General features: G+C 37.4%; 1 protein-coding gene and 1 long non-coding RNA gene across 2 annotated transcripts; one reads left to right on the plus strand and one right to left on the minus strand.

The window, feature by feature from the left end:
* Window positions 1-2,488: 2,488 nt before the first annotated feature.
* On the minus strand, window positions 2,489-4,587 carry LOC137716316 (heavy metal-associated isoprenylated plant protein 3). The gene is made up of 5 exons (XM_068455754.1): window positions 4,461-4,587; window positions 4,174-4,357; window positions 3,602-3,816; window positions 3,403-3,490; window positions 2,489-3,294 (listed from the first exon to the last, which is right to left on the minus strand). The coding sequence occupies exons 1-5, from the start codon at window positions 4,467-4,469 to the stop codon at window positions 2,885-2,887; spliced, it is 906 nt and encodes a 301-aa protein (XP_068311855.1). The 5' UTR covers window positions 4,470-4,587; the 3' UTR covers window positions 2,489-2,884.
* A 4,221-nt stretch (window positions 4,588-8,808) lies between these two features.
* On the plus strand, window positions 8,809-13,358 carry LOC137714837 (uncharacterized). Its single transcript, XR_011065469.1, has 2 exons — window positions 8,809-9,204; window positions 13,047-13,358. It is a non-coding gene; the product is annotated as an uncharacterized lncRNA (long non-coding RNA).
* Window positions 13,359-20,188: the final 6,830 nt, after the last annotated feature.

The following is a 20,188-nucleotide window of genomic DNA, read 5'->3' on the forward strand; positions in this document are numbered from 1 at the left end:
AGTTTTTGTTAAGTATTATTTGTATTTAATTTTAAATAAAAGTATTTAAAATAATTTATAATCGCACGATGTACGATAAACGGATATGATTTACGGATATCTGGAATCCTCATAAAGAAAATCTGACGAGGATATTGGATTCTGGACAAACACGCCCGTTGGCTATAGATAATTTGCTTGGCTGAAAACTGAGAAAGTAAGGCTTGTTTTAATTCGTTCCCGAGATTCCTTCTTGCAAAATCAGGCTAATGAATTGACTCTCATGGTCGTTCACAATCCCATCAAATAATTTTGTATGTACCATTTCAATGTTAATGATAAAAATGCTTTTATTGTAAACACGTTTAACTGTTTAGTAAAAACTTAAACGCTTTTTGGTTAGGTTTTTTTTTTAAAAAAAAAAATTATATGAAACCTTTAATGAAATGCAATAAGAATTATAAGATGCGAAAACTAATGTGAATAAGTTGATTCAGTTTTCACGATATAACAATATAATTTTGAACTGAAGTCAATGTAATTGTAATTAGTTTGGTTTGATTTAACTCATTTAAAAGCCAAATATACAAGTGTTTCAAAAAAAAAAAAAGAAAAAAAAAAGCTAGATATACAATTAAATCGGATATATTTTGTAATACTTGATATTTTCTTAATGTTTATCACCTTTTTACTAGTATGTTCAAACTTATACATTGATAGTCTTTATCTTCTACTAAGAACTAAATTCCGTAACCATTCTAATTTGACATCAAATTCCTCTTCGAAATATTTTGATTTTCAAGAATAAGAAGTTTCCTCCACTAATTATCAATTTACAATATAAACTTTGGTTTGATTTGTTACAGAGAGATTACGAACCAAATCGGTCACTAAATAATTAGTTTGGTTTGATTTGCTTATGCTATTAGTTTAGCGCCAACAACAAACTAAACTAAACTATAGTATTAACATTAGTTCTGTTGCAATTTAAAATCCAACCCGAACCCAATCAAACATTATACTAATCATTTAACTATTTCTTCTTGGGTCCAAAAAAAGAAAAAAGAAAAAAAAGAAAAGAAAGGAATAATTGAGTCGTTACCCTCTCAAATTTCGAACTTGAAATTGATGAACAATTATTGTGCTGTGCAGCCTCCCTCCCACGGTACTGCTCATAGTCACAGACTCACAGTGAATTGTGTCTATGGTATCGACAGAGCCAGTCCCACTCGCACAGTCGCACTTCTGCTTTGGAAATCGGCAAAATTGGACGACATTAATTGGACGCAGGAATGTTGTGACAGTATCGTCGTACGCCCACTGAAACTTACAATATTGTCTATTGAGACATTGTTTACATATTTAATTAAGAAAAGAATGAGTGCCCACATGCTGTTTAAGTGCTGATTTATTGATAATTCAGCTCAATAAACAAATATACAAATTTCAAATGAATTTACACGTGGCACCGCAATCTCAAGACAAAAAGACTTACGCATGGTACATACTTAATAACTATCAGTAGTATGAATTTATATAAAAATTCACAAATTTCGTGCCAACGAGAACTGTTGGCAGCGAAGATCGAACTTAGATAAAAGATTAAACACAAGCACACTCTTACCATTGAACCAACCCTCGTTGGTAGTTTATGTTTAGTTTCGATTCCAAGCACGTAAACATACAACTAAAAATAATTAGAAGGGATGACTTAGGTGCACATGTGGGATGTATACAAAGAAAGTTGGACACCCTATTCATCTCCTAAAATTATGCTGGGGATGTTGCATAGGACCAAATTCATTGTTTGTTATAACTAAAAACCCTAACAAATTAAGAATACAATGCCTTAACAAAGTGATAAATAATGTTAAACCAATGTGTTCACATCTTCGTCCTCCCAACTATAAATAGAATATTCAACAACCGAAAAAAAACTATATATTATAATTAGGATTAAGCTAATTTTATATTAAGATTTCGAAATTAAGCATCTTCTAGATCAAGTGGTTGTATATCACTAAACCAAACCGCACACTACCAACATTTTCTTCCCTTTTTTAGTGCTTCGATCTCAACGGATGCAGAGTGGTTAACTGCTAATACCACTTTATTTATAATTAAACTGCACCAGCAAATCCACTTGGACACACACATTGCCCACACTGTGTGTCAAAAAAACAAAAAAAAAACAAAAAAAAAACAAGCAGCCAAATTCGTTTTTGCGAAGTATTCAATGTTTCCGTTATCTCAACTTCTAGAATTATTAACCTCGAGAAGACAGAGTGTCTGTTTTGAAGTATTTTTAAAATTACTTGAAATTTTTAAAAAAGTTCAACATGCTTTTAATAGAAGTACTTTTATTGAAAATACTTCTAAGCAGAAATGTTTTTTATAAAAGTAGTTTCAAACAAATCCAAAATCATATTCTTGAGATAAAATCTTACACGAGAAGAGTTTGAGCATTGCTCGAGGGGATCTCAAGTGACTCCATTTCCAAACCTCCAAGTAAAAATATTAAAAGTATTTACTGTATAGAAAATTTGATATTTGATATCTAAATAGTCCTAACATTGGATTTTTCAAATTCCAAACAACATTTCCAAAAAGTAAATACTTGAAATTCTAACCAACATAGTAACATTAGCATCAATAAATCAGATCACAACCGTAGGTTAATAACAAGAAAACAAATCGTAGCGTTCCAAAACTAACATCGGAAGGGAACCCAAAAGTAGCATGTTCTATTTTCTATTAGCTAACCCGGTTCAGAGACGAACCCGACCCACCAAAATTTCTCTCATATATCTACCCCTGTCTATTCACTTATTTACACTTCCCCCTTTCTTCTTCATCGTATCAACTTCTGATTAAACTCTAATCGCTTCTTAATTCAGCATTTTCTTCACATAATTGAGCAGGCATTAGGGTTCTCATCGCTGAACATCTCTGGCGGGTAGCCCATGTACATCGGTGGAGGCGGAATCGGGTTTCCGGGTGCTCCGTATCCAGGCCCGTATGCCATCTCGTATGGAATCTGCTGCCCGTACCCGGTCTGACCCGCTGGAAAATCCATCTTGTTTCCCTCAAGCTTCCCACCACCACTTCCTTCGTCCCCCTCCTTTTTCTTCTTATCTCCGCCGCCACCGCCGCCACCGCCGCCATTGTCGCCCTTCTCCTTCTCTTTCTTCGGCGGGACAATGTCGACCGACCTCTTCAGCTTCTCCTTCAAGCTCTCCGCCAACACCTTCATGTCCATCGAGCCCTTCACTGTCACCAGCTCCTTCTCCTTGTCGACGCTCATGTCGTTGTACCCTGCCGCGTCACCCACGTTAAAAATCCAAACCAAAACATTCACCGTCACAAAACCGCGGCGTTGAGAAAACAAAGTAGCAGTTAGTTAGTGGGGAAGGATAATGTCACCTTTAGTCTTGGTGACAATCTTGTGGATCTTCTTGATGCATCCCTGGCAGTGGAGGTTCAGCTTCAGAACCGCCGTCGTCACCGGAGGCTGCACGCACCCATATACAAACCCATTTAATTAAAAAATTTAATCATTGAAAATATTTAGGCAGGCGCACGTTAACAGGGCGTAGTGCTCCAGTGCGCAGTACGCACGTACCTCTTTGGGTTTTTTGTCGTCGTTGGATTTCTCCGGCTGCTTTTTCTTGGCGTCGCCGCCGTCGTCTTTGTTGGTGTCCTTTTTGGGCTGGGGGGAGACGAGGTCGACCTTCTTCTTGGTCTTGGCGGCGACCTTGTCCCGGAGTTTGGTGGGGTCCACTTTCCCGACCACCGTCAGCTTGTTCGCCTCGCTCTCTGACTTCACTGTCTCCACGTCTGTAACCAAACGACACCGTTACAAAAAAATCAAAAAATTTGTTCGAATCTGAACTTTGGACTAACCCTTAAAGCAGGAAACAGAGCATATTCGGAATCAAATTTCTTCGGATTTTTTTTGAAAAAAAATAAAATCTGGATTAAACCCAAAAACCCAGAAAAAAGAATCAAAACAGAGAAAATGGGTTTTGACGAGTGAATCTGAAATTTGTGGGAAGTAAAAAATAAAAACCCAGACGCAGAAAGCAGTAAATGAACATTTGTGTGAAAAATTTGGAGGAAATCGTGTAAAAAATAAATGGAAATCTGGAATTTGAAGGAAATGTGAGGCGTGGGTTTGAAGGATTTCTTATGTACCTCCAAAAGATTTGACGCATTTGACAATCTTAGTAGCGCAGCCCTCACAGTGCATGTCAACCTTGAGGATGACAGTGATGGGGGTTTCCTCCTTCTTCTCACCTCCGTCGCCCTTCTTCTTCTCACCACCTTCGTTGCTGGCCGCGTTGTCGCCGGCATTGTTGTTGCCGCCGCCGTTCTTCTTCTGCATTAATCCAAGAACAAAACACAAACCCATTAATCCAAACACCACAAAACCCAAAAGCATAGAGAGAGAAAGGGGGGGAGAGAGAGGAATGGAGTGCGACCTTGGCCATGGTGGGTTGGTTTTTCTCTGAGAAATTAGTCGGTTATTTTTTTTCTCTCTGGTTTTTCAGAAATTGATGAGTGGGAGAGCAAGCAGACGTTGTAAGTGTGAGAGGGTGGGGAGGGTAGTGGGTATTTAAAGGCAGAGAGAGTTGCGCGTCAGTTGTAGGATGGACGGTATTTGTATGTATGATGTGCATGTATATATGCATGGATGTCAATGTGGCATTTCCACGAGAGATTTTTCAGTGTGATCGATACACGGAATGGTACACTATGTGTCACTATAAAAATGGTATAATATATGCGCTAAAATGTTAATAAATTAAAAAAAAATAAGATTTCTCACAATTTCTATTAAAATACGTGATGTACCACTTGTTTTCCCGTTACAACTAAAAATTTCTTTATTTCCACGTACATGTCATGTGCGTCAGGCTTGTGGGCATGTGAGTTGGGTTTCGTTTTACGCGTGGCGACCAAGGAATGAAACTTCCTTGTAATTTTGGTGAAGTTGAGGTGGGTTTTGGAGGTGGGCTGTCAGGGATTGTGTGGAAACAGCCCATAGCCCCATAGACTTTTGGTCTTCTCTGGGGTTTATTTTTATTATTATTATTTTTTTAACATCTACATATCGTATTTTATTTCTCACATATTGCTTGATAATTTTTATCTGTTAATTTTCTTTCATTCATCCGATCTCAAGGCCAAAAATTAAAAAGGTGTGTGAGAAGTAAAATGAGGTGTGTGGATATCACATCCCTTTTAACAAACGATATTATTTGCACTAAAAAGGAGGGGGTGGGCTAAGCTTCATAATAGATTAACAATAATGTAATTTAAATATGTCATTGTCGAGAATCAAATATAAGTTTTCTCACTTACAAAGAAAGATAAATACTATTAGATCGTAATACTAAGTGGCCATAAAGTTTTATTTTTGGCTGCTTTTCTCTTGGTCTTAAACATTTGTGGACCATAAAAGTCATTCGAGAGGACATTTCCAAAATTTTTCCACACCCCCACCCCCCGCCTCCTGCTAAATTCCAATTAGGAATGTGTTTCACCAAATATTTTCCAAGAATAATCACGTTGATAGGTAATTTGGTCACCATGCGACCGTTATATTAAAAAATTTCATAATTTTAACACATCCTTCGTGGTTTGGTGCGTTCGTTTTTTGCATTGAGCTTTTGTGTCCAAATCCTCCATCGTGTAGTTTAAATGATTTTAGCATGAACTATCTTGTCATTTGCAAAAATAAAAATTAATTAATTAATTAATTAAATTAAAAAAAGTTATGTTCTTGTTGTACATTATGTATCATAATTTGGCCGACTTAGAAATGCCAAAAACTATCAATTTTATGTGGTATATGTAAAGAAATTTCTCCATGTGAAGGTCTTTGCATTGTTTATTTTATTTTTCGTCTAATGATATATTTTAGATTATATGTTAGATTACGGAGCCAACTTGGTTTCAACTCACGCTGTGGTGTAAGGGCAACATTTCTCTTTACCATTGTGGTAGATGGTCACTTGTTTTGCATTGTATGTGAATTGCGTGGTGCTATCCACACACCTCTCTCAATTTCCGACCATCAAATTAAACGAGTTGAAGAAAATCAAATGATAAAAATTACCAAGAGGTGTGTGTGTAAAGTAAAAATGAGTGTGTGGATAACACTGACATTTGAATTCACGACGTTTTTCATAAGAGGTATGTGTGAAATGTGTAAGACCACCCTTGGCCCAAAAATTATGTCAGACTTAGCTAGATCGGCCCAACAAGTAAACAGAGCGGATGGATATATGTAAATAAATCCTAGAATCGTCCTGCTCTCGATACCATGCTAAATATTTGGGAATTTTGCATATTATTCTACTCCATTATGGAAGCAAATATATATATGATTTACAAGAGACTACATTGGAAACCCTATTACAAAGTCAACTAAGAAACCAATTGAGCTGGGCTGCTAATGCACACGTTAACACATCTGAGCCGAGGAGCTAGGAGAATTCAACTTCAAGCAGCCCAACAGAAATCCTTTGTTTTGGGGAGGAAGATTCTCTCCCATCCTATTTCCATCCTCTCCCCTCTCCTTTTCTCACATGTTGTTTTTTGTTTTATTATCTCTACTAATTAATGAAACCCTCTTTGTCAACCAAAAGAGGGTGACAAGGCAAATTAGTCTTCTATCACACAAAAAAACTGTTGGGCAATAATGTAATTTCACATGTCTAAATTTTACTATTTTTATTGAAACCTCACCTACAGATGATATTAAAATACCCTTAATATTAAAAAAAAAAAAAAAGCCCATAAACAAAAACCTTCCACTCCCCCCATGTTATATCTCTCATTTTCTCCTTCTTATTTTCCAAAAAAAAAATGTGTTCATACACATAAAGCGTGTAGGCAAATGCTGGTCTCTATAAAAAAAATCAATATAAGATGTTGACGTAGCTAAACCGTAACCATTCAAATAGGAGGAGAGGGAAGGGGAAAGAGATAGGAGGGGAGAGAATTCCCCTCCTTGTTTTGGCACACCCTTGTGCACAGTGGTGAAGCCACGTGAGGGCGAGGAGGGGTGGCCGCCACTCCCCTCGTCGGAAAAACACAACTGGAGCATTGGTTCAGCCCCTCCCCTCGCCGGAAAACTCGACTGGTTCTGCTGCTGTTGCTCTCCGGTTCTGGTTCTACTATTGCACCTCTCGCCGGAAAAGAGGCCCAGGTATTATCAGTGAATATCGAAGATTTAGTCGAAATATGGGCCTTTCCGGTGCTAGCCGGAGTCATGACTATTGCAGAAGCGGTGGTTCAAATGAGTCGCGAGGAAGAAGAAGGTGGCTTCTTATTTAACTTGCAACGCACATTTTTTATTTGTTGTGGCTACGAATGGAACTACAGCTCGAAGCCACTTTTGATTTTTTTCTTTATTTTTTAATTTTTGTCAATATTATCAAAAGATTTCAAAGTATTGTTTTTTATTAATTAATCTATGGTTAGAGTTTTATAAAAATTAGAAAGTATCACACATATGTTAGAAATGTATAATCTATTCTAGTAATACGTTTCATCTCATACTATCATATTCATTAAAATAGTAAAGTGAAATTTCTAAAATTCTTGTATTTTATATGTTAAATAATAAACAGGAAAAAATAAATTTGAATCTCTAATACAAGTATAGTCCTTTTAAGGTGTAAGACACTTGTTTATATGGTATATAATGAATTTACTTAAATTCAATTAAACCTTCGTCTAGGCGCTAAGTCCCAATTCGCCTCCTAATTAGCATCTTACATTTGTTAGAACCTTGATTATTAACTACATTAATATTATCTACTATCTACAATGATTTGGTCGTCTACATTCTGCCCCTCCCCTTGACTATTCCTAGCTTCGTCACTGCTTGTGCACATGGGAATCTTTAGTGTACCCTCGACAGCACTGCATATCTCTCTATTTGGGAGATACATATCCCACCTCTGTCTGATAGCAAGGGCCAGATAGAATATGGAGTTTTGGGTCCACAGAGACAGCCTAGCTAGCTTGGCCTTGTTTAGTCGACCCTACGATATACCAAAAGCCATGAAAAGAACAGAATAGTCATTTAATCCAAATGCCAAACGTGAGACTGTGAGAGACTTGTAGTTGGACAACACCCAACACCTCACTCACCAGTCCACCTCGATGCCCAGGCAAAAAGTAGGAGGCCATGTGACTGTCCACGTCCACTTGTTTGTTTAAGGTCAGGACGACATGTGGCAGCCTCTGATTACTCAGTACATCAAATCCCACGTGCTTGGGGGCTTGCATCATGTGGTCCTCTTTCCCGGTTAATATAGGACATACATAGGTAGAGGATTCATGCTACAAAAGCTCGAATGAGGATCTTCTTCAAATCCTCACAAATCAGGGTTTAGGAGTTCTTTTAATCATGTTCGTTCATCGTAAATTATGTAATCAGTTTTCGTCAGATATTATCTGTATTCAATTTTAAATATAAAATTTAAGATAATTTTGATCGCACGATATACGATGAAGAAGCATAATTAGAAGATTTCCAAAATCCTCACAAAGAGAATCCGAATATCCTCATTCGAGAAGCTTTGCATCTCTGTCTGTCTGTCTCTCTTGCTATCCATTGTTTTGGATAATACCAAAATAATGGAGGGCATCAAATCGTTACCCCACCCATAATGTCACGTAATGTAATCTAATTACACAACTCATAGTCATTCGATATGTGTCAATATCTGCTTTAATAATTATTTTGATTTAGATAAAAAGCCTGCACGGACGCATACATTCTCTCTCCAGACAATATCTGCTTATAAATCCTCGTATTGCTTGGGGAAGTTTCATTGTACCGGTTAGAAAATATCGCAGCCTCTGAAAAAGTTTGTAAAAGGGAAGGAGCTAACACAGCGCAGATGCCAAAATGTTGCTTTTATCTGCATTTGCACCTGCACTTGTGCTCGTTCATGTTTCTTCCTTCCTTGAAAAACCCTAAAACCAAAGCTTCAGAGAATGGAAAGGGTTTTAGATATATGAGAGCAAAAAAGACAAGAGGAAAGGAATAAGGGAAAAGAAGGAAAATGGAAATCAGAAGGAAGAGGAGGAACAAGCAAGAGGTGCAGGTGCCAGTGCAGGTGAATGCCATTTTGGTTCATTAAAAACAAACCCGCTAATTTGTTTCTTGATAACATGCATATGTGTGTGCGCGCGCCAGTGCAGGTGAATACTAATATACTATAATCATTATATCTTGTAAACCCACTAATTTGTCTCTTGATTAATTATACATGATTATAGTATTTTAACGAAAAACCACATTTTTACCTTTTTTTGGTACTATTTGCTATACCTTTATTTGTCATTTTTCATTAAAATTAAAGTTTTGTTTAAATTTTTCGTTAGTTTTCCTAAGATATAATATGCATATGCATATGTGCTTTAGTTTCGAATATATATTAGGATTTTCCATTTCAGCTTCTGTTCGTTGCGGAATTAGGTTTACCAAAACCGAAGAATCATGCCTCAAAGTTGATAAACGGTAGACAGTTTATATTGTCATTTGATTGGTCTGAAATGGGTGAGATTAGTTCAGTTAATGTTTATAAATACAGTAAAATTGCTACTTGATTGGACCAAATATATATACTGTTTGCTCCTAAATTTGATACATGAATAAGTATTAGATTTTACAAGAAAAAAGAAGAAAACCAGGAATTTCAAACAATTCCTTGTGTATGGTTAATTTCCTATCCATTTCAATTATTTTCATATAATTTGTTTCTAATCCATTTCAATTTTCCATCTAGTGTTTCGTAGTTCATTTCAACTAAGTAGCCCTACTGTTGTAATCCAAATTCTTTCTTTTAGTTTCTTTTCCATCTAAATGGACTGGGGTCCATTAGAGCAGTTCCAGCGTGGGAACCCTCTCCCCAGGCAATACACTATTTAATCCACCTAGTGAACAGTAACTGCCCTTAATGAACAGTAATCGTCTTTTGCATCTCCACCGTTGCACTTGAATTGCTTTGGCAATAGGCAATAAATTTTTTTTTTCTCACCCAATCCATCAAACATCCCCATCACCCTTTCCTTTTTTTTTTTGTTTGACCGGTTCTTCTTCCTCTCTCTCTCTCTCTCTCTCTCTCTCTCTCTCTCTCTCTCTCTCTCTCTCTCTCTCTCTCTCTCTCTCTCTCTCTCTCTCTCTCTCTCTCTCTCCTCATTTACCTTTTCCCCTCATTCCACCATCATCATCTCTCATCTTCTCTGCTTTCATTCCCTCCCTCCTCAGTTTCTCCTTCTTCCCCAATCTTCGCCTTCCTCTCCTCTTCTCTGCTTTCATTCCCTTCCCTTCCTCTTCCACTTCCCTTCTCTCTACACATAGCGGCAACTGCTTGCTGGGACTAGAATTTCTCCCTAATTTTTCGCGACTCGTTCTAAGTCCCAACCATGAATCTCGAACAGTGAGTTCAATTCGATGAATTTTTTTTTTTTAATTTCTTGTTCGATTTATTTGTTGCCGATCGAATTTGATCCTATATGCGGTGGTTTTAGAACCGCAGTTTTATTGGAAAATTTAGTTTAATTTAATTTTTTGAAATTGATTCTGCATAGTTGATGTTTTTCGTTCGAATTGAGGGTTTGGGTGTGTAGATCCAAGTCAAATGAGGGGAAGGAGGATGAGGAGATGTCAAGGTCGGCACATGCACTGATGCCGCACATCAGCCACACGTCACACAGCCCTCAGGCTCTCGGGCTATAGATTCTTGCTTGGCCTCTCGCTCAGGCCTGCTCGGGCTCGCTCGCCAATACACGCTGGACTTCATCACTCGGGCTCTTTGGCCCTGTTCCTGCGCCTGTCCCTCGGGCTGGAGCACACGATGGAAGTGCTCTTATGTATATAAGTGGTTTCATGGTAATTGAGCCAACGATAGTCTTCGGGAACTTTAACAAAAAACTTATGGTACTATTCACTTTAACGAAAAATCATATTTTTACACTAAAAAATCAATCCTGGTACTATTCACTTTACCCTTTATTTTGTCCTTATCGTTAAAACTCAAAGTTTTCAAGCCATTTTTTCCTTAGTCTTCTTTACAGGTGACCAAATATTCTTACTAAGTGATTTCAATGTATTAGAATGAAAGGCTTTCTATATCAAATTGTGTTGACCGACACCATGTGGTGATGAAGCCATAAATAAAGTAGTTCACATGTGACAATCAAAATTTTCAGGCTTAATTCTACTAAAAACTCCGCATAATCTTCCCTACAAATACAATAATTCCCAAAATAAACCATGCACGTAAACACAATTAAAACTCAACTTCCCCAAAGGCTTGAAGGGCACACCGGAGTGTTCAACCTTTTTATTACATGTCACATAAGTCTATATGACAGAAGTAGTAAAGCAATAGTATACACAATAGTCATTCGATGTGCAGGTGTAACTGTAAGTTTGATAATTTATTAATGAAACTAAAAGGAAAGGCAAAGAGTATGATCACCCTACTTCATAGGAGAGATGTACTAGTGCCAAGCCCACATGTCGTCACAAGCTGCTGATTTCGTCGTATTAACATACTAACCCCCAGTTTTAGAAAACAAATGTATACTAGTACTTACTACATATATACTTGATCCTTGCTCTTCAACTCTCTGTGAAGTTTATGGAGATTGAGGAGCAATTTGCACTTCTTCTGGTTCAACTGAATTTTCTTCATATTCATGAACTTCTCTTGCTTCCTCTAGAATAAGTACACTGATACTTCTCTCAGTGTTTGTCTTCCAAACTCAGCAAGCATTTTCATTAAATACCACATCTTTAGAGATCACAATCTTCTCAGTTTTCAAATTGTAAAGTCTATAACCCTTTTTAACAAGTTCCATAACCCAAGAAAAGACATCTATTACTTGTTTCCTTAAGTTTGGGTCTCTCTTGACTTGGATGTGAGAATAGCATAGAGAATGAAACACTTTTAAGTATCTAATACTAGGCTTTTTTTTCACTATAGTCCTCAAATGGAGTTTTCTTGTTTAGATCTTTGGTGGGACACCTGTTCTAGAGGTAGACATCAGTGTTCACAACTTTTTTCTGCAACTTCATGCACTTTGCCATCTCCACTACGGTCATGTTCTTTCTTTCTGCAACTTCATTTTGTTGTGGTGAGTATGCCACAGTCAACTACCTTTCCATACCAATACATTCACAACTGACTTTGTATTTATTTGCATAGGACCACACACACATCTGAATGCACTAGCTCTATTGGGAAAAAATCTCCATATTGTTTCCCTTGGAAATGCATCTCTATTGTGTTTTCCAAGTGCTCAGTCGTCACAAACTCCCTCAGTTACCTTTATTTCACGAAATCTTAGTACCATTTCATGTTCTTGCAACAACTTCAAACTCCTAACATTCAAATGCCGAAATCTCATATACCATATCATTGTAGACTGACTCACAGTTTTTCAAGGCAATCTGCATTCCAGGCTGCAGTTTCAAAGGAAAATTTCTATTTCCTTTCATAGCTAGGTACCTTTGCAACAAGATTAAAGAATGACCTATCATCGTAAATTTTAACTTTGTAGTCTCCAAAAGTTAGAAAATAACCATGCTTCATCATTTGTGCAATACTGTGCAAGTTTTCTTTCAGTCCAGGTACAAGCATCACATCTTCTTATCAGTTTCAACCTTTACATCCATAGGTTGTCATGTTCCCATTCGACTTTGATAGTCATGTTTCTATCAATGCCAATCAAAAATTTTTCTCTGCATACCATGTGGTTACTATAATCACCGTCTACATACCAAGCAACCTCAATTATTTTCACAGTTGCAGCATTACAAGCATAAAACATGGTTGCAATCTCACTAACATGATTATCATAATTTATATGTTGAACAATCTTCTTTTTATTGTAGTCCTTCACTATATGACAAAAATTGTCACTGATAAATTGTTGAGTGTATAAAGTTATACTTTTATGCCCTTTTTATTTAGGTTTTTAACTTAAAATCTCTATGCATCACAAGGTATTTTGTTGTTTGTATTGTATTTCAGGATGAAAGTAAGAGCTTGAAGAAATCATCTTATTTTGAATATTTTAAGAGCCTAGAATGGATAGTTTGAAGCTCAACTTGCCCAAGACCAGACCATAGCCCACAAGTGGCCTAAGATCTGCCAAAAAAGGTCCTTGTAGAACAGCCAACTTGTGAGCTTTGCCCCGAAGTGCTCAAATAGAATTAGAAAATGGGCCATATATGGTTGGAAATCCCGGGAAGTCTTATTTCTCATGGTATTTACAGCTTGTAATTTGGAGATTTCTACAAGAAATTATGACAGAATAAAGAGGAGCTGTTCAGTTACAAATTATGATAACAGCTAGTTTTCAGTTACTCCTATACTAAAAGCTGATTGTAATAAGCTATAAATGAGAGTCAATTTAAGAATGTAAATGTGTCAGATGTTAGAAAACTCCTGAGCCCTTTAATAGGAGAAAAATACATAGAATATGAATAAGGAAAAGGAGGAGATACACAACATCAAAGAGGATGAGGAGTCCTCCACCTTGAGCCGTTTCTCGGTTCTAGCTTTCCTAACTTTTTATGTATTTTGTTATGTTTTTAATTTAGGTTATGGATACTTAGGGCTGCTTTGAAGCCCTAGACATGATTGAATTAATGTTATGATGCAATTTTGAGTTTATCAATTTCATTTGCAAGCTAGAATCAGTTTTCTATCTTCAATTGTTTCAAGCACATATTTCCAAGCTTAGCTACCTTGTTTATGTTTGCTTTTTGTTAAGAATGATAAGGATGACTGCCATATCTTCTTTCATTCATTAGCAACATATGGTTATGTTCAAAACTAATCTTGTAAACTAATTCTATGAAAATCTAGGATAAATGCCATGTTCTAAGGTTCATGTGATGTTCATAATCCTCTTCGTTCTTAATGAGTTTATAGGTGCTAAATCTGAGTATATGCCATGCTAGGTTGCACCTACAAATATAAGTTTGATGTATATGTCATGCATCTCACATGCAAAGCAAGTGAGGATTCACACAATCTAGTTATATGTCATGCTAGATATGTGAACATCTTAGTTGTGCATTTGAAATTGATAAGTTAAAAGATCATCTCATTGATTCATGAATGTTTAAGGGAAGGCCTTAGCTCATTTTAAGTCAGATTTATGTCCTAAAAACGTTTCTAACCTATTTCATGTCTGAGGTTTGTTTTAGGAAGTTCTAATTTTTTTCCCTTTTCTTTCTGTCTTTATTTCTTTTCCAAAATTACTTAAACCCCCCCAATTTTAAATCATAGGAGTCATTAACTAATGCTAATATGTAAGAGTCAAAGGTTTCACTACGTTGTTTATCAGTCCCTGTGGTTCGACACCCTTACTTGTGCCACTATACTATCCTTATATTTGCACTCGAAAGGAACTTCAACATAAACCTAGTCAGCAATCCAAGTCACGGATCCTGCCAACTCAGTAAGTCGACTTATCTCCATTTGAAACTCAAACTCCCGCCACTTCAAACTGTTCTAGCCCTTTGAATATCAATCCAAGCTTATCACAATCTCAGAGATTATAGCATATCTTTATCTATTGTAATCTGATATAGGTTTTGTGTTTTGAATATTTGTATGGATAACAAATCTGTAACAACCTTCTGTATTGAAACTCAAACTCTATATAAATGAAGTCAAAGCCTCACTCAAATTAATTGAGTTGACCTTATGCAATTTGATTCTTAAACCTATACTTTCGATTCTTTCATGGTATCCAAGAGCTAACGTCAAACGACAACCCTAATTTTTTTTTCTTTCCTCCATCACTCAAATGGTCTCCCAATCCTAATCTTTGATTCCTGTTCTTTCCAATGCCTCTAATTTTTTGACGATCAAATTAAATCATACTAACTATCCTCTCTAGCAAGCTCAGATGCTACCCCTGCTTTGAAGTAGGAATCTTGTTTCATTTGTCGAAGGAACAAGCAAGTGCCCACCTGCATTTTTAAAGGATGCAGGTGGTAATCTTACCGATACTATCAATCATGAGTATGATGTATGGATCCAGCAGGATGCCATGGTGATGTCATGGATCAACTCTTCTGTTCATCCCATAGTGTTAGCTGCCTTGATTGGGAAGAACATTTCCCACTCTTCCTGGATTATACTCCATGATCGCTATGCCTCCCAATCTACGGGACGCCTCATTCAACTCTGTAGTGAGTTAACGAATACCTGAGGTGATTCTACTATTTCAAAATTTTTGGATAAAATCAATTGTTTGGTTGATACCTTATCTTTCTCTGGTGCTCCGGTCTTCGAATCGGAATTAATCGCTACTATTCTTAACAATGTTGGTCTCGCCTAGAAGAATATTATTGCCTCTGCTCAGGCATGTGATGAAGCAATCCCTTATAATGTTCTTAAAGCCCTACTCTTGGGGGCTGAACGTCGGCAAAAGTTGCATTGCTCGTTTGGTGCTGACATTGGCTTCACAGCCCCTGTTGCGACACGAATGGGTTGTGGACGTGGTTGTGGAAGTCCCTATCATGGAGTTCGTGGTCCTCAACCTCCCATGCGCAACTAGTATCACCCAGCCAATCCCAACCATCATTCTGAAGGTCACTTCCGTGTAGTTAATGATGGCGTTCTAGGTGCACATCCATCTCAAGGTAACCCTCATCCTCGTATACATTGTCAAATCTGCTCTCGCCCTGGACATTCAGCGATAAACTGCTTCAATCGTTTGAATATGGCTTATGAGGGCCGTGTACTAGCCCCTAAACTTCAAGCTTTTGTAGCATCATCTTCTTATACTGCAGCCCCTCCACTGCAAAACTGGTTGTTTGATAATAACTATTCACTTACTCTTTACCCTAATTCCTCTCGTGTTAAGGACCTACAAACGGGGAAGACCATTTTCCAAGGGTGGAGTAGGAATGGATTCTACCATTTTTCGAGTCCCTCATCAAATAATATTGGTGTTCATGCTTTTGTTGGAACTAGAGTGATTAATACCATTTGACACTCTAGGCTAGGTCATCCATCATCTCATGTTTTAAAGTTTTTAGTTAACAAGAATAAATTACCAATTAGTGGTACTATAACTAATGAATTTTTCCATTCATGTCCCATGGGCAAAAGCCATAAGTTACCTTGCAATTTGTCACCATCTATTTCTTCCTTTTCGTTGGAACTCAGTCATTCGGATGTATGGACTTCTCCCATATATTCAATGAATGGATTTAAATATTATGTTGTTTTTATTGACGATTACTCACGTTATTCATGGTTATTTCCTTTAAAATTGAAGTCTGATGTCTTTGCTAAATTTTTGGATTTTAAAAAACTTGTTTAAAACATGTTTAGCACAACCATCAAATCACTTCAATCTGATGGAGAAGGTGAATTTGTTAACAATAATTTTAAACAATTTTTTGCTCACCATGGAATTAATCATAGGCTCACTTGTCTTCATCACCCTGAACAAAATGGAATTTCTGAAAGAAAGCATCGTCATATAGTCGAAATAGGATTAACTCTCCTTGCTCACACTTCTATACCAACGTCCTTATGAGACAAGGCTTTTCACACAGCCAACTATTTAATTAATGGATTACCCACCAAAGTTTTAGGTGATGAGATTTCTTTTCAAAAATTATTTTCCAAACCTCCTCAATATGTTTTTTTAAAGGTTTTTGGGTGTGCCTGCTTCCCATATCTTCATCCTTATAACACAAACAAGTTTCAATTTCGATCCAAAAAATATGTTTTCATAGGATATTCTGTAAACCAACAAGGGTATCGCTATCTAGATATGTCTACAAGTTGTATTTTCCATTCACGCCATGTACTATTTGATGAGAAATGTTTGCCATTTAAAGAATCCATTCCCGCTCCACTTATGACTCTTCCCGAATCCTCTCTTATCCAAAACATTGACCCACTGCCTCCTTATCACCCATCGTAACAGCCACAATCTCCTAATCCCACACAAACTTCCCATACCTTACCCGTCTTATCCTCACCACCATTATCCCCTCGCCCATCAACTGTAACATCCCACATCGCCCAAGGAAGTGGATCATGTAAGCCTTATATGTATATTCCCATCTCTACCTAGCACGAGGCCTTTTAGGAGCTCACTGGCTTCGAATTTCGTAGGAACTCCAAAGTTAAGCAAGTTCGCATGAGAGCAATCCAAAGATGGGTGACACACTGTTAAGTTCTCCTGTTAGTTCCCAAAAACAAAACCGTGAGGGCGTGGTCGGGGCCCAAAGTGGACAATATTGTGCTACGGTAGAGTCGAGCTTGGGATGTGGTGGAGCCCGGGTTGGGATGTGACAATTTGGTATCAGAGCCAATCCCTGGCCGGACGTGTGCCGACGAGGACATCGGGCCCCTAAGGGGAGGTGGATTGTAACATCCCACATCGCCCAGGGGAGTGAATCTTATAAGCCTTATATGTATATTCCCATCTCTACCTAGCACGAAGCCTTTTGGGAGCTCACTAGCTTCGGATTCCGTAAGAACTCCGAAGTTAAGTGAGTTCGCGCGAGAGCAATCCCAAGATGGGTGACCCACTGGGAAGTTCTTGTGTGAGTTCCCAGAAACAAAACCGTAAGGGCGTGGTCGGGGCCTAAAGTGGACAATATCGTGCTATGGTGGAGTCGAGCTCAGGATGTGGTGGAGCTCAGGTCGGGATGTGACATCAACACCCTCTATAACCCTATCATCCACCAACCTCATGCCCCAAGAGCCTATATCTCACCCAACTCTTCCTTCATCCCGTCCCATAGCGCCTGCCACTCTAGAACCTTCACCTGTGGATGCAAGTTTATCCTCGGATTCTTCCTCTTCTGACCCTACCACTTATGGTCATCGTATGATAACTCGAGCAATGGATGGCATACGGAAACCAAACCCTAAGTTTGCATTTCGAACTATTTTGTCTCATGATAATGTTGAGCCTACCTGTTTTTCTCAGGTAAAACAATTCCCAGAATGAAGGGCAGCTGTGGCAGATGAATTCAATGCATTATAACGCACTAGAACGTGGACCTTAGTTCCCTATCATCCTTCAATGAATGTACTACCAAATAAATGGGTGTATAAAATTAAATGAAAATCTGATGGTTCCATTGAGAGATTTAAAGCTCGCCTTGTTGCAAATGGTTTTCATCAGCAAGAATGACTTGATTACAGCGAGACATACTATTCACATCATCTTGTCCATTGCTCTTCATTTCTAGTGGCCAATTTGACAACTGGACGTACAAAATGCCTTTTTTCATGGCACATTAGCTGAGGAAGTTTACATGCGTCAACCTGGAGGTTTTGTTGATCCTTAGTTTCCTTCGCATGTTTGTCAATTACGTAAATCACTTTATGGGTTAAAACAGGCACCCCGTGCCTGGTTCTAATGTTTCTCCCATCATCTTAAAGTCCTGGGATTCATTTCTTCCGTTGCTGACTTATCTCTTTTTACCTACTTCAATGGTAAAACTGTGGTTTATTTATTAATGTATGTTGACAACATTCTCATCACAGGAAACAATGGCTTACAGATTTCATCTCTCATTACTCAACTCGGCGACATGTTCTCCATGAAGGATTTGGGACCTTTAAATTATTTTCTCAGCATTGAAATCAAGCGTACTCCTCATGCCATGTATTTGTCTCAATCCAAGTACATTCTCGATCTTCTTAAGAGAACCAACATGGCTATTGCAAAGTTTCTGACCACACATGCAGCTCCGAGATGCAAACTTAGTTTACATGAGGGTGAACCTCTCTCGGATGGTACAAATTTTCAAAGTGTGGTCGGCGCTCTTCAATACCTCATGTTTGATGTGATAAATAATAGCACTCAAATTAAACCCTCTTATTGACAATTGTAGTAAAGATGTAAGTAGGGATCGTTCTAGGCTGGGGATTAGGAGGGATTGCTAATCTAATAAAAACTAACTCAAAAACATAAAACTAAACTTAAAAACAATCAAATAGACTCAAAGACTCTTAACTAGACTTATAAAACTCAAAACAAACTAAAAAAACTCAAAACAACACAAAACAATCAAATAGACTCAAACTAGACTCTAGGACTTAATTTGGACGAAAATAGAATTGGTTTTGACTCAAAATACTTAAAAACACAAATTGGACAGATTCTAGCTATTTAGACACAACAAAGTAAAGGGGATTGGGTTTTTGGACGAATTTAAAGTAAAACAAGTAACTTAAAGACTTAAAGATAGTTTGGACATATTTGGGGAAAAAATATGGATGATTAGCTAGCTAGAGGATTCTTTTCCACACATGATACATTTGAACACAAATTGATTTCCAGTTGCTTTCTCAATAAACCATGAACCTCAACACCCCAGATTAACCGTGACATCACTAATTAACCCTCAGATTCTCCTTTAGTTATTGGATTAGATGACATCATTCGACAACCCAAAGCATTCTTCAAAAGTTCCCTACATGACATCATAATAGAGATACAATCAAAGATCATTACATTCTATGAAAATCATAAGCATTGACAAAGCATTCGTAACTATGACATCATGATACTCATGCCAGGAATTTAACTTAACATGATTGTGATAAACAACCTTAACTACTTGTGAATATAAGTTTGTAACGATTATATGAAATTCCCTTATATTCTAGCATCAAATTCAAGCATGCAAACTAAGTAGGCCTCCTCAATCAATATACAAGAATAAGTTCTCAATCAAACGGTTAAGTAAATTGCATTCATAATTTATGAAATCACAACTGGAATTAATAAATTCATATCACAAACATAATCATGGTTTCCAAGCATCCCCTAGCTAAAACGGGTTTAGTCTCTTATGTTCACAACAAAACAAAGAAAACTTGAATTAAACATTGAAAACAAAAGATAGATTACGCCTAAAAATGTTCCAACAATCCAACTTGAATGCAAAAACATCCAAGGCTTCTTCTTCTCTTCTTCTTCCTTGCTATGCTACGGTACAAAGGTTTTAGGGATGATTTTGGATGTGTTTCTGGGTTAGGAGTGGATTTGGGTTGGTAAGGGAGTGCGGCAAAGTAAAGGAATGGTGTATGGATGTGTGGTTGAAGGTATGATGAAGGGAAGAGCACGGAATGGTCTAAGGAAGGAGATGAAGGCTGCGGATTAAGGTGTATAA

The sequence above is a fragment of the Pyrus communis genome, chromosome 14, assembly GCF_963583255.1.
Source record: "Pyrus communis chromosome 14, drPyrComm1.1, whole genome shotgun sequence".
Lineage (NCBI taxonomy): Eukaryota > Viridiplantae > Streptophyta > Magnoliopsida > Rosales > Rosaceae > Pyrus > Pyrus communis.